Below are 16270 nucleotides of genomic sequence, written 5' to 3'. Positions count from 1 at the left end.
ACAATATGATGGCTGGAGCATCGCGACCAATGTCGGGCACACCGCGCATGCGCTCAGGATCAGCGCCATGTTCTCGGAGACACTGCAAGCGGCCATGATGGTGGGGTCTGAACAGGTCGTTAAGCTGCTCACAGGCAAAATACAAAAGGGAGGGAGGGGGACATCATAATAAGAAAAGAATCCATGATTGCTAGAAAAAGGAGTCCAAAGAGAATCCCCATTATGTAGTTGTAATAATATACAGCCAATCAAAGACATGAGCAGTGCATATAATATAAAACCATACAGAAAGGAAGACAATAATGCAAATATGCAAAAAAGGTAATATTAAGTATAAATCATAAGGAAATCCCGCCATCATAAAATACCATCTACTGGAGGAAAAAACGTTCTAAAAAAGGAACAAGCTATGCCCCAGATCATACATATAAATGGCACTTATGGTACATACAATTAAATATTATATAAGAATACAATAGATCTCATAATGTATAATATTACAAAGCATCATACAAACATCATTGATTAAATGATACAAAAATATGGAGGATTCTTCTTTAATGTCTGGACATAACAAGGTCAACATTATATAGAAAGTAACCACACCAACCCCCCCAACCCACGAACCCCCACCTAGTAATGGCAGTATCTTCAGTGAAGCGTAGGAGATGGATATCATAGTCAGCCATGTTTCACAAAATAGCAGGCAGTATAGTTTCCCAGAGAAGGCGACTACTGGTCCAAATAGTTATGAAAAATATAGTGGAACCAACTCTTCCGCATTCAGACATGGATGCCAGAAATAGTACAGCTGTGAAATAAACTAGAAGAAACAGACACAAAATATTAAAACCAAATTAAAAGCACAACAAGAACAAAAATGGATAAATAGTCAGACCACAACGGTAAAAAAGATAGACTGAGTCATAGCCGGGATCGTTATTATCCCAGTGGAACTTAAAGAACCGTAATGCTTCAGAACCCAATTCAAGATCTATTGGGACCAATCCCTAATTAAGGAAAGGAACAAAGGTATTAGTTTCATTCAGGCCAGCAGGAGCTAAGGTATCTAATGTCACAATCCACCTGCACTCGTGTTGTGCAAGGATCTTTTTAACATTGCCACCACGAATACCACAATCAATCCTATCAATCCCACGGACTAATAAACCCTTGGGATTGGCACTATGAAACAATTTAAAGTGTTTCGGAAGTGTTTTTAGACAGGAAATATCCTCAATATCTCTAGATGCCATTATGTCCCTAACATGTTCACGCACCCGAACTGTAAACTCTCGTGACGTAAGTCCAATATAAATTTTATTACAAGGACAAGTGGCATAATACACCACATTTGGTGTGTTGCATGTAATATAACTCTTTATAGAGAAAGTCTTTTTTCCGTCAGATGTACTAAAAGATGTAGATTTACAAATATTCGGACATGCAACACATCTCCCACAAGGGAAACATCCTTGTATACGAGTAAGGCCACGGACTGTTGGTATTGTTGGTACATAATGGCTTTTAACTAGATGATCTTTTAAATTCCAGCTTCGTCTAGGAATGATTCTAGGTCGTGGTGGCAAATGTGCTGCTAAAGTGGTATCAGTATAAAAAGTATCCGAATAAAAAGTGCAAAAAACACATTTTAAAAAATGTGGAGTATTAGCTGATATCTTTATTATATGGGTCCACTGCATCCTGATAGTGCATTTGTTTGGAGGCCTGTACGGGTAAACCTTGTTGTTCTTTTGCTGTTCTCATTATTGGAGGATTTTCAAGTCCTCTTTTTGTACTGTGCTGTATTAGTATTTAGTGTTAGGTACCCGTAAGCGTGGAGATCTTTGACGTAGGTTACGGGCTCACGTATTTTGGCCAAAATATCAGCTAATACTCCACATTTTTTAAAATGTGTTTTTTGCACTTTTTATTCGGGGTGCAGTTGGGCCCATTTGGTCTTGTAAACTGCGGTGTCTGTTCACACGGCATGCATTTTGTTAGCGCTGGGCAGCCCGCCTGATCTAATAGAAGGGTGTTGGTACTAGGCTGGCCTGGATGCTGTGCATGGCCTTAGTGTGAACAGCGCCGCATACAAGTTGTTTTGTGCATCAACATACCAGGCAATCGCCCCCTCCATGTATTGGTAGGCTGGAGCAGTTGCTTGATTGGTATTTTTGCACCTGTGTTGCCATCTTTATTATATGGGTCCACTGCATCCTGATAGTGCATTTGTTTGGAGGCCTGTACGGGTAAACCTTGTTGTTCTTCTGCTGTTCTCATTGTGTGGGGACCCCTGAGTGTGTTAGTGCTGTGTTCTGGTTGCTTGATTCTCTGTGTATGACTCGGTCTGTTCTCTGGATATCGCTTTGGATTCTGCCTGGTACCTTCTACGTCTGTTTGGTTTTGATCTCTGCTTGGCCCTGACTGTCCGTTCTGTCTCATCCCTGGTACTGTACTGATATCCTGTGTATGACCTTTGGCTTTGTCTGACCTTCCGTCTGTTTATCCCTCCTGTACCTCGCTTGCCTGTATTGTGCTTGACCCCCGCTTTGCCTGACTCTGAGTTTTCTACCTCCTCTGAAAGCAGGACGCTAAGCCCCGCCCCCTTGCAGTCACATGACCGTTCACATGACCATAGGTCCTATGCCGGCTTGCTAAACTTCTACATTCAGGTCCTGTGCATCTTTATTTTCCGGCTGTTCTTGTCCCCAGGGGTCCCTACGGTGCGGGTGAGTCCCTGCTTAGCGGAGGCTGTACGCCGGCGCTGTCAGGACCCTGACAGTCCCCAGATAAGTAGGGCATCCTGGTGGGTTCAGTTTGCTGTCTTTCCCCTCATAATTGTGAAAAGCTGATGTGTATCCGGTTGAACTCTCACACATTTTATAGAACTTTATGCCGAATCTTGCCCTCTTAGAAGGAATAAATTGCTTAAGATGCAGTCTTCCTTTGAATTTTATAATGGACTCATCAATGGAAATAACATAGGGGTGTCTTGAACAGGGCGGTTGGACCAATAGGACTGAATGCTCGTTTTTTAACAAGCCCCATATTGAATGTAAGTCCTAAAAATGTTTTACTTTCTAGGACATTAGTTGGTGTCCATAAATTTGACCTAGCATAGGATCGTGGATTCTGGCTGATGAATGGGATGCATATAAATTTGTAGGACAATATGCTCTAGCAAGCTATCAGTCATAAACAAATTAAAAAAATTAATTGGTGCAAAATTTTAATTAAATTAAGAGAAAGCGGAGGGTAATGATGCTGTTGGCTTCCTAGTTCCCTGAGATCTTATCGGATGAATCTTCTCTCCCTTCTGTGCTGCTGAATGTCTCATGGTCCCTACAAGACCAGGTCCAGTCTTTCTGGCCAAACTTCCCTTTTATGAGCGACAACAGTAAATGTGCAGTGAGGCCAAGTGTGAATTTCTGTCCAATAACAGCAGAGTTTCCCTTTATCCTGACTTTTCAATTTGTATTAAAACCAACTAACTTCAAGGAGGATTGTGATAATCTCCAGGACAAACATTCCGCCTGTGCCATGATAGATCTCTAAGCTGTGCGTGGCTGAGGGCTGTAATATACATTTATTCCCGCCTGCAGGAGATGTGTTGGCTCCAGCCCTGGTGTCATGGAGTCACTCCACGTCATAAATTACATTGTTTCTGATCCTAAGGAATTCAGATTACTGCACAATCTCTCCTGAAATGGGGAGCAATATTATTTTCTCTAATCTTCTGCTCAGGATCCATAGTAGCTCCAATGGTCCACCATAAATGAGGGCAACTCTGGTTTACTGTTGTGTAATCTGTATTTGTAGTTTTCAGTTAATGAGATTCTCGTGCTCTGGGGCGGGGCTGGGGGTGGGGCTGTGGGCGGGGCTTTATGTGGTGATCTGATTACATATTCATCTGTATTGGCTTATGACAGGTCGCTGACCCCTCACTGACCTGCCCCCATTATTACATAATGCATATAATAGCATTGATATTATTGGTGATAATGCCTATAATATTGTGGCTATTGTGAGGCTTAGAAAAAAATTACATCCAGTAAAATGTCACCGGTGATGGCGGCGCCTGCGCAGTAGCCTCTATATCAACTATATCAAATTTTTTTTGTTAGGAAGTTATAAGGGTTAAAAGTTAAACAGCGATTTCTCACTTTTACAGCAAAATTTACAAAACCATTTTTTTTAGGGACGACCTCACATTTGAAGTGAGTTTGGGGGGTCAATATCACAGAAAATACCCAAAAGTGACACCATTCTAAAAACTGCACCCCTCAAGGTGCTCAAAACCACATTCAAGAAGTTTATTAACCCTTCAGGTGCTTCACAGGAATGAATGGAATGTGGAAGGAAAAAATAAACATTTACTTTTCTTTCACAAAAATTTTCCTTTACACCTAATTTTTTTTTTACTTTCACAAGAGTAACAGGAGAAAATGGACGATACATTTTGTTTTGCAAATTCTCATTTTTTTTTAGTGTAAAATATGCTGGAATAATTAGCGGTTGCCATGTCGCATTTGCAGAGCCCCTGATGTGTCTAAACAGTGGAAACTCCCAACAAGTGACCCTATTTTGGAAACTAGACCCCTTAGGGAACTTATCCAGATGTGTATTGAGCACCTTGAACCCACAGGTGCTTTACAGAAGTTCATAATGTAGAGCCGTGGAAATAAAAAGGCTAAACCACTGTATGGGCGCATGGCAGAGCTTGAAAGGGAAGGAGCGCCATATTGGAGAGCAGATTTTGCTGGAATTATTTGTGGGTGACATGTCACATTGTCAGAGACAATGACGTGTCTAAACAGTGAAGTGACCCCATTTTGGAAACTAAACCCCCCAAGGAACTTATCTAGATGTGTGATGGGCACTTTGAACCCCCAAGTGCTTCACAGAAGTTAGTTACATACAGTTGTGAAAATAAAAAATCATATTTTTTCGACAAAAAATGAACTTTTCGATCTCAAATGTTTTTTCCAAAGGGTAACAGGAGAAATTGCACCCAAAAAGTTATTTTGCAATTTGTCCTGAGTATTCTGACACCTCATATGTGGGGGTAATCCACTGTTTTGGCGCATGGCAGAGCTCGGAAGGGAAGGAGCGCCATATTGGAGAGCAGATTTTGCTGGAATTGTTTGTGGGTGACATGTCACATTGTCAGAGCCCCTGAGGTGCCAGAACAGCATAAGCCCCAAAAGTGACTGCATTTTACCAAATACTTCCCTGAATGAATTCTTCTAGTGGTGCAGTGAGCATACTGACACCACAGCTGTTCCATAGAAAATTATACCATTGGGCAGTGAAGAAAAAATTACTGTAGTTTTCGGACCATAAGATGCACCCCAAATTTTCAAAACGAAAATAGGGGAAAAAATGTGCAAAATGGGGGTCCGTCTTACAGTCTGAATTCAGCTTACCGGGGGGATCAGCACAGGTGCAAGAGTGATCACAGAGGTTGTTCGGTGGTCCATGCTGGTGCAGTGGCCTCCGGAAAATCCCATCCCAGGCTGGTGCGGCAGCGGTGCTCTGTGCTGGGGTGGCGGCAGCGCTCTATGCTGGTGCAGCAGCGCTCTACCTGGCATGGTGGCAGCGCTCTGTGCTGGGGCGGCGGCGCCATTTTGTCAAAGCCGGAGGCCTCTGCAGCTCCATTGCTGCGATGTGGTGGCTTCTGGAAAAATGGCAACTGGGGGCGGTGCATGCTCAGATTCAGATCTCGGCAACGAGATCTTGGGGCGAGATCTGAATCTGAGCATGAGCCGCCCACAGCGGCCATTTTTCTGGAGACCACCACATCGCAGCAATGGAGCTGCAGGGGCCTCTGGGCTTTGACAAAATGCTGGCGGAGCCCTCCACGCAGCACAGAGCGCCGCTGCATCATTTGTAAGTATATTCCTACTATAAGACACACCCCCATTTCCCCAAAAAAATATTTGGGAAAAAGTGCGTCTGATATTCCGAATAATATGGTACATTTATACGACTAAAATGTTTTTTAACCCCAGATATTACATTGGAAAATAGGTAGATAGGTAAATGGTCACTACACCCATAGATGAATTCCCAGAGGGGTGTCATTTCCAAAATGGGATCACTTCAGGGGGGATTCTGCTGTTATGGCACTTTGGAGAGCCGCTAAGTAACAGAACAACAGAATCCCCCCTGAAGTGACCCCATTTTGGAAATGACACCCCTCTGGGAATTCATCTGTGTATATTGTGACCATTTTCACTACATGGATGATTTCCAGAAACTCGTAGTAGAAGTTTTATAGCAAAAATTGCAGAAATGTCATTGTAGTGCCCAATATATTGTGCCCAGCTTGTGTCTCTGGAGACCTCCCCCCACCTACCCCCGGAAATTGGTAAGTCAGCTCTACTCAAATGTGTCTGTCACTAAATAATCCAAATGCTTGAATGTCAAAACAGTTCAAAAACGTGGTTCTGTGTGGAAGATTGTAAAGCCGTCATGGAGGCATAAGGCTGGCAGTGATGGGCATTGTGGGTAATAATAGCGGGGATCATGCCTCATTCCTCTCTAGGAACATACACGACATCTTCTCTGGGGGTTCTTTCTTGTTTCAGTTACTGGGATGAGTGCAATAAAATGTCGCTCAGTGAGTCTTCTCACATCTTCACATTCTAAAGGATTGGTGGGGGCAAAATTATCAAAAACAAGATTTTCAGTGACCTTTTCCTGATAATCAAGGAAAGTATCTGCATTTCCGGCTTTTTTGTATAACACAAAAGAATTATATGTGGCCACCTGAAACAAATACATGACTAACTTTTTATACCAGATATATGATTTTCTTGATACCTGGTATGGCTGTAGAACCTGATCTGCAAGGTCCATACCCCCATATATTTGTTGTAGTCAATGACAGACACAGGTTTTGGAGTAGTGGATCCCTGTTGGTCTGCAGTGGCCCTTGTGGCATCTGTGTGGATCGAGCTCAGGATAAAAATATCTTTTTTATCCTTATACTTAAGGGCAAGCAGCTCTCCATTGTGTAAAGCCCCTGACTGCCCCTTTTGGAAATTTTCTTTGACCAATGACTGTGGAAACCCCTGACGGTTTTAGTGAATGGTCCCACAAGCCCCTATGTTATGTTCAACTAGATTTTTAAATAGGGGTATGCTGGTGTAGTAGTTGTCAACATACAGATTGTAGCCTTTATGTAAAAAAAAAAGGCTCAAAACCATTTTTCCTGTTGTCCCCAGATAAGTAGGGCCTCCTGGTGGGTTTAGTTGGCTGTCTTTCCCCTCATAAATGCGAAAAGCTGATGTGTATCCGGTTGAACTCTCGCACATTTTATAGAGCTTTATTCCGAACCTTGCCCTCTTAGAAAGAATAAATTGCTTGAGGTGCAGTCTTCCTTTGAATTTTACAAGGGACTCATCAATGGAAATAACATAGGGGTGGCTTGAACAGGGCAGTTGGACCAATGGGACTGAATGCTCATTTTTTTTAACAAGCCCCATAGCGAATGTAAGTCCTAAAAATGTTTTCATTTCTAGGATATTGGTTGGTCCCATAAATGTGACCTAGCATAATAGGATGGTGGATTCTGGCTGATGAATTGGGACACACATAAATTTGTCGGATAATATGCTCTAGCAGGGTAACTACGGGACAAAGTTACCAAGGGGCATAGACAGGCTGGGGTCAAAGCACGAGATAGCACTACAAAACCAGAGGATAGGCAGAACGGTGAGTCAGGATGTATCCAATGAGTCATACACAGAGATAGCTGCAAAGTACAAGAGAGGCGAGCAAAGAATAGTCAGGTCACAGGCAAGGAGTCGTACACAGAGAGGGTAGCGCAGTACAGAATCAACAGGCAAATGCACAACGGGGGACAGAACCGGGTCAGAACCATATAAGCAAGCTAGAAGACAACGAACAGGCACACAGGGGTCAACACACTCGGCCAAAGGCAAAAGTATAACTGATTGGAGTTTCTCAGGGCTATAAGAAGCTCTCCCTGAACCAAAGAGAGTCCACAATAATTAACCCCAGGCGTGCAGGTCAAAGCTTGCACTGGGCTCAAGACATTAACCCCTAACTGTGCAGGTCAAAACTTGCACTGGGATCATGACAGTGTGTGAGGATGGACCGGAATCACTGCTCATTTCTGAGCTATCACTTCGCTGCTACTAAAGCCCTCGAAATCCACATCGCCATCTGACACTGCACTTTCTTCACTGTCAGAACATAAAAGTGCATAAGCCTCCTCTGCACCATAATACTGACGGGCCATTTTATTCGTTTTATTTTTTTTTTCTGTAAATAGAAATCTCTGACATGACCAAATTATTGGGGAGACAATTGAGAAAAGCCTAATTCTTTACCCTACCCCTTACTTTAGAATAAACCCTAACCCTAACTTTAGCCTAACAGTAACCCTAACCCTAATACTAACCCTAACCTGCCTTATCTGTTTTTTTTACTTTCTAGCACAATCGCTGACTGACACAGCTGTTCCCAGCAGCACTTGTAACACTGTTTCTCCTCTAATCTTTCACTGACAGGAGATCTGAGGAGAAACAGTGTTTTTATGAGGCAGATCGTCCGGGAAAGTTCGCTGCTACAACAAACTTTCCTAGTGATTTGTCTCATTGGCTGGTGTGATGCTGACGTCATGAGGACCTGAACCAATCAGGTCTCAGTGAGGTCAAGGGTCACAGGATGCATTGTGCGGTGGAATCTCCTTGTTATAGGATACATGGGGGCCCGATGAGCATAAAACCGCCCACCATAGACAAATGTCGGTACTGCACAAAGCCCTGCTAGCGCCAGCGTTTATCTACCTTTGACAGTCTGGAAGCGCATAAGTTAAGGGTACCATCATTTCTGTCCAGGCCTATTTCATGAGGTTTAATTTTCAAAAAATACTATGGAATCATGGTTGAAAAGCAATGTCTGACTTTCATTTGTTCATTTTCATAGAGTTTTGATTTATTATTACTTTTGTCAGATTCAAGTTATTTCTGTGACCATTGTGGGTTTATCTGTCATTAAACGAGGGGTACCAACAATTTTGACCACGTGTGTAGGAGGAGTGAATATTTTGACTCCATAGCCACTTTCTGGAAATTAACACTTAGTGGATGTTGGAGACTGAAAATTACACATTTGCTATTTTCTTACCCAGCACATAGTGCCCAGATTGTGCTCCAGGAGACACACACCGCAAATTACGTGGGTTCTTCTCACTATAATATTGCTAAATACAGGGATCCTAAATGTTGTTTGCGCACACTGCAAGACTCCGAAGTGAGAGCGGATTTTGCTGGATTGGTTTATAGAAACCTTGTTGGTTTTCAATTGAGCCACTAATAGTGTGGGAACCTCTGTTTTCCACTGACAGATGATGGACCTGAGTGGGGACTTGTTTTTTGTGAGATGAGAATTGGTATTATTTTCGGCTACATAACATTGATTGGTTTCTTTATATGCAATATTTGGGAGGCAGAATGAACAAACAGTTGAACACCGCACACTACTGGTTTATCCAACAAGGTTTTCTATTAGACTGTGAACTGTCATTGTCTTGGCAAATAATTAATTTTTTTTTTCACATAGCTTGCCATTTTTATGGACAGTTTAAGTAGAAACGTTCAAAAATATAAAACTCAATGATATTTTATAAAAATAATTGTTTTTTATCTTAGCAGATGACTGTACCAGGAGATCAGAGGGACAGCTGACATCTTCAGTTTTTAAATCTGATGATCTTGAGATCCTACAAGTTACAACTGAAGTGATTGCTATTACTCCAGATATACCATCATCCATTCACAGCAAAGATCTGTCATCTGATCCTATGAAACAGGTCCCATCTTCTAATTCATTATTGACTACTAAGGAAAATCAAAGTCACAAAATAGGCATTAAAAAACAAACTGCTCCTAAAGCAAAGAAGCCATTTTCATGTTCGGAATGTGGGAAATGTTTTAACAAGAAATCACATCTTGTTAATCACCATAGAACTCACACAGGGGAGAAGCCTTTTGCCTGTTCAGAATGTGGGACATGTTTTACCCATAAAGGGAATCTTGTTACACACCAGAGAACTCACACAGGGGTGAAGCCTTTTTCCTGTTCAGAATGTGGAAAATATTTTGCAAATAAATCACATTTTGTTAGACACCAGAGAACTCACACAGGGGAGAAGCCTTTTTCATGTTCAGAATGTGGGAAATGTTTTAGCCATAATTCACATTTGGTTAATCACCAGAGAACTCACACAGGGGAGAAGCCTTTTTCATGTTCAGAATGTGGGAAATGTTTTATCCAGAAATCACATTTTGTTAAACACCAGAGAACTCACACGGGGGAGAAGCCTTTTTCATGTTCAGAATGTGGGAAATGTTTTAGCCATAAATCACATTTGGTTAATCACCATAGAACTCACACAGGGGAGAAGCCTTTTTCATGTTCAGAATGTGGGAAATGTTTTAAATGGAAAATAGATCTTTGTAGCCATCAAAGAACCCACACAGGGGAGCTTTTTAACTGTTCAGAATGTGGGAAATATTTTAACCATAAAGGGAATTTTGTTAGTCACCAGAGAACACACACAGGGGAGAAGCCATTTTCCTGTTCACAATGTGGGGAATGTTTTAACCAGAAAGCGCTTCTTGTTAGACATCAGAGCAGTCACACAGGGAAGAAGTCTTTTTCATTTTCTTAATGTGGGAAATATTTTACTTGGAAATCAACTGTTAATAAATATCAGAGACGTCACATAGGGGAGAAGCCTTTTTTATGTTCATAATGTTGGAATAATTTTAGCCAAAACTGAATTTTCTTAAATGGGTTGTCTCTTGTCATTCCTCATGTTTGCTGACAAAATGATAAAACTAAACTTTATTAATTCCAGATATAAAACTATACCCATAATTCACCCCCTGAAGGTTAGTCAGTAGGTGACTAATAGAAAAAAAATGTACACCACATCTCAGTATATAGAGTGAGGTGACGTTTACACACTCACTCTCCAAGCCTCTCATTTCTATGGGTTTCATCGTCCTCACCGAAGGCGACTCATCAGGAGACTAGTTAATATTAACCTATATTCAAGCGAGACTAGACAAAAAAACTAAAATCATGTATCATGTTATCCGAAAGAGAAAACTATCCACATATTGGCAGACCCCAGACTTCAAACTATATACCTCGTAACAAAAAAACGAGGAATGGATTCGGCACACCACCTATGTAAAAATAGAAGAAAAACTTTATAGCAGCATGTGAAACCGGTTTAAAAACCTCAAACACCTAAGGCGTTTCTGGCACGTTACAAGAGCCCTTACTCATAGGATATAGAAAAACAAACTGACATAAGCATCATATACAACAGAAAACCAATCAAAATCATGTGAATAATAATGACATTAATTATGCACCAGTTATGAATAGGGATGAGCGAGTAGTGAAATACTCGGACTCGCTGTACTCATTACGAGTAGCTCCTAGCACTCGGGTACTCGTAACGAGTAGCGACTCCAATGTAAGTCTATTGGAAATGCGAGTAATGGGCAGAGAATGTGTGTGGGCGGAGACTATGTGTGCGTGGAGAATGTGTACGCGGGTTTTTGGGGCTGTGTGTGTGTGTGCGGGGCTTGTGCGGGCTGTGCAGGCATCGTCCGATGGGACTACTTGTCCCATCTGGCTATGCCCGCTACAGTGACAGCATTAGTGGATGATGGGAAAGTAGTATTCCCATCATCCGGCTAATGGGGTGAATGTGTAAAAAGAAAAAGACATACAGAACATACAACACATAACATACAGTACATACACATAACATACAGCACATAACATAGAGTACATACTCAGTGCACACACCTAATTCCCCAAAGCCATTGATCACCTGAACCTGTCAAAGACTGAACTCCTTGTGTTTAAACCCGCTACTAATGTACCTATACCTGACATTGCCATTTCCGTGTGATTCCACTATTACTCCCCAGCAGCATGCCCGCTGTCATGGGGTCATACTTGACTCCGAGCTTTCCTTTGCCCCCCACATCCGATCACTGGCTCGCTCTTGTTATCTGTACCTCAAAAATATTTCTAGAATTCGACCTTTTCTTACTTTTGATTCCGCAAAAACTCTTACTGTTTCTATTATTCATTCTCGTATCGACTATTGTAACTCTCTTCTAATCGGTCTCCCTCTTACCAAACTCTCCCCCCTCCAATCTGTCCTGAATGCTGCAGCCAGGATCATATTCCTCGCCAATCATTACACCGATGCCTCTACCTTGTGCCAGTCATTACACTGGCTACCCATCCAGTCCAGAATTCAGTATAAACTTATTACCCTCACCCACAAAGCCCTCCATGGCTCAGCACCACCCTACATCTCCCCTTGCTTCAGTATACCACCCATCCCGCACCCTCCGTTCTGCTGATGACCTGAGGTTAGCATCCTCAATAATCAGAACCTCCCACTCCCGTCTCCAAGTCTATACACGTGCTGCGCCAATTCTTTGGAATGCACTTCCCAGGTCAATACGATTAGTCCCCAATCCCTACAATTTTAAGTGTGCTGTGAAAAAGAATTTATTCAGACTGACCTACCGCCTCAATGCATTAACCTAATCTATCCCTGTGTGGCCCAGTCAAAAGTTTTTACCATGGCCAGGTTCCTCGCATCATGTTCCCACATGCTTTATGCATCCATTAGCCCTCTGTGTCTGTACTGTTACACACTTAACATTATGGCTGGTCCAAACAATCAGGGCAACTGTTACCACCCACCTTTCGTGTCTCCCTCTTTCCTCATAGACTGTAAGCTTGCGAGCAGGGCCCTCACTCCTCTTGGTATGTTATGATCTATGTGATTATTGTTATGCTGTAATGTCTATTGTCTATACAAGTCCCCTCTGAAATGTAAAGTGCTGCGGAATATGTTGGCGCTATAGAAATAAAATTTATTATTATATTATTATCACCTGTAAAAAAAATTAAAATAATAAAGTAACCTACTGTATACTGACCTTTCTGCTGTAATCCCATTAATAATGACCGCTCTCCAGGGGCTCCAGCGATACAGTGATGCTGCGCGGCCCGCCAATCACAGTAATGCCACAATAAAGAAGGCGGCGGCTTTACTGTGATTGGTTAGCGCATGCCAGGTGGGAGATCCGAATATTGCGAGGTGAGCAGTGAAACTTACTTGCTAGGATTCGAGTACCATGAGTATCTCATTACTTGCCGAGTACCGAATCCTAAGGAGTATACTCGCTCATCCCTAGTTGTGAGCGAATGAACCTGGGATTGGAAAGACACAATACAATAGTCAATGGACCCAACACTGATCCTGTCTTAAATAACAAAAACTGATGATATAAAAATTATTAACATGATAATTGTACAGCCATGAAAAGAAAACATAAAATAATATGGCAGGAAAACTAATATAAACAAATAGTTTCTCAAATTCATGCCTCTGGGGTGTTTAGTGTCAAGCTTCAAGATCCAATATGCTTCACGTATAGTCAGAAGTTTGTGTTTATTGCCTCCTCTGGTCGGATTATAAACCTTCGCAAACGCATAAAAGGTAAAATTAGAACCATCTCCTCTGTGAACATTAACAAAGTGCTTGGCAGCCCCCGAATAAGCCACATTCTTATTGGGAAGATTGGTCAAGTGCTCGGCAATACGTTTGTTTTTATTTTCCGTGTGTTACATCCGATGTAATTTATCCCACACAGTGTACAGCAAATACAATAAAGTACGGATTGGGGGTCACAATTGATAAATGAGGTGATGTCGTACGATTTACCGTCTGATGATTGAAAAACCTTTTTTCTGTCTATCGCATGCGTGCAAACATTGCATCTACTACCGGCACACTTATAGAAACCAGAAATGGACGACCAAGATTTAGGAGTAGACATTGGCTTTAATAGTCTAGGGGAAAGAGCATTAGCTAAACTGCAACCCCGTCTGGCCACGGACCGCAGCCTGTACTGATAATATGCCGCAATTTGTCCTCCTGATACTGGTAAATATTTCTTAATTATAGATATTATTCGATTATATTGGGCTGTAAGACGCGGAAAAGGTGATAATAGAGTCGGACTTAAAATGAATAACAGATGATGTTTTAGTCGGTTCTAATGCGCTGGGTTTATTGGAAGCGTTATTAAATGCACGCTTGATGTTCAGGTTACTATAACCACTCGCCGTAAGGGATCGCCTTAGTTGTATGATGGGGATGAGAAGATGAAGAAAGTGACAGAGAATTACCAGAATTCTCCTTCCTATGGATAGTGGTGTGAATACAATGGAGGGTGGGATCGCCCATAAGAAAAATGTCCAAGAAGCAGACTTGGGTATTTATATTACTGACAGTAAAAGAAAGATTCAAAATATTAGAATTCTGATACTTATGAAGGGAAGACAAATCAGATGGGAACCGCGCCAAATGAGCAGTAAATCATCCACATACCTACCAGAAAAAACAAGATTTATACAAAAAGGATTGGAATCAGAAAATAAATATAATTCCTCCCACCAAGCCATATAGAGAAAGGCTAATGTTGGGGAGAATTTTGAGCCCATTGGGGCACCAAGGACCTGCAACAAAAAAAATTCATTGTTAAACAGGAAAAAATTATGTTTTAACAAATATGTAAGAGACTCAATGATAAATGACTTAAGATGATCAGAATCATTGCTGTAACAATCTAAATGGTGAATAATCGCACGTACAGCCAAATTGTGGGGAATAGGAGAATATAGGATAACAACGTCACATGTAAAAAATTGAAAATCCTCTTGCCAATGAAAATGCTCAAAAACCCGCAAGACCAACAAGGTATCCTGGAAATCCCCGGGATTCTGGACACAAGAGGGCTTAAATGATCGTCCACCCAAGAACTCAAATTCTCATGTAAAGATCCAATTCTAGAAATGATAGGACGTAAAGGTGGTGGAAAGATATTTTTGAGTCTTGGGTAGACCATGGAAACCAGGAATAATCTCATGATCTGGTAATAGCCATTTGCTGGCTTTAGAATTTATGATGCCGGCACGTGTGGCTTTTCCACACTACAACCCCCTTTGTCAGATTGACGTATCACAATGTTGGAGTTGCACTGTAATTACTGGACAGCATTAGATTAATAGACAAATTATTAACATGATTTATGTCAATTTTGGCATCCAGTGCTTTCAGTTCTTTTTCAACCAATGATTGGAAAACATCAAGAGAAGGAACCCTTGATTGTAAAGGGTAATAAGTCGAATTCTGAGTAGAAACAAAAATGTCATTGTCTTGAACAGAACATGGATTGCATTTTGGATCCTGAAGAGATGATAATGTACAAATGGCTTTCTGTTCCTCAAGTGAAAATAATGCGGTAGTCATAGGTGCTGAAGCAGGTTCAAATGTTGGAAAAATACATTGCTGATCCACAGAGAAAAAAGTGTCTTTTGACGGTTAACAACCTCGTAAGTTTATTAACATCTTTGATGGTCTGGAATAAGTTGAACTTTTTGCTCGGTACAGAATTCAGTCCTTTTGATAAAACTTCCATTTGTGCTTTAGATAAAACCACAGGGGTCAGAATCAGGACATAAGAAAAACTATCAATGGCTTTTACTAAGTTGTTTTCCTGTGCCTCGTAGGATAGCGTCTCCATGGACGGTTTTCTCTGTCTCCGTCCTTCTCTCCTACACACATTGTGTTTTTTGTTGCAACAGTGGAAAAATTACGAGGGTCACGTGTATCCACAGTCATACTATGTGAGGAATGACCAGTGTCATAATCCGAGCTACGGTATTCAGATGAAGAAAAATAGACGGTTTTATTGCGTTTATAACCAGGCTTGGAAGCGTTCACATCATTTCTCAAGATGGATTTTTTAGAGGAACCATGAAAAGAAGATTTATTCCAATTATATACTTGATTGTTTTTATAGTCCTTAGTGTCTTTAGTCTTGAATATATATTGTCTTCCAATGATTTTATATTATCAGTGATTTTTTTCATGGAAATGTCAAATCAGGTAGTGAGTTAAATTTATTTACCGTATATACTCGCTTATAAGCTGAGATTTTCAGCTCATTTTTTTTAGGCTGAAAGTGCCCCTCTCAGCTTATTCTCGAGTCATTGTCTCAGGGGGTAGGCGGGGGAGGGGGAGCACAGGAGCCGGCGGCTGTCAGATCATACTCACCCCCTCCTGGCGCGGTCTCTGCACTTCCCTGCTTCTCAGATGGTTTCCGGTGCCGCAGATCTT

General features: G+C 41.5%; 1 protein-coding gene across 1 annotated transcript in view; it reads right to left on the bottom strand.

Moving 5' to 3' along the window:
* The window catches only part of LOC141099695 (uncharacterized), a 103750-nt gene that overhangs the window by 29468 nt on the left and 58012 nt on the right, over positions 1 to 16270 (bottom strand). Inside the window, exon 7 of the mRNA XM_073587656.1 lies at positions 14546 to 14607. Within this exon, the coding sequence (XP_073443757.1) occupies positions 14546 to 14607 (62 nt within the window). The remainder of the gene's footprint in view (positions 1 to 14545; positions 14608 to 16270) is intronic.

The sequence above is a fragment of the Dendrobates tinctorius genome, unplaced genomic scaffold (assembly GCF_039654945.1).
Source record: "Dendrobates tinctorius isolate UK_male_01 unplaced genomic scaffold, ASM3965494v1 ptg000101l, whole genome shotgun sequence".
NCBI classification, from domain to species: domain Eukaryota; kingdom Metazoa; phylum Chordata; class Amphibia; order Anura; family Dendrobatidae; genus Dendrobates; species Dendrobates tinctorius.
The sequence above is the reverse complement of the archived record's forward strand: the minus strand, read 5'-3'. Positions and strand labels throughout refer to the sequence as shown.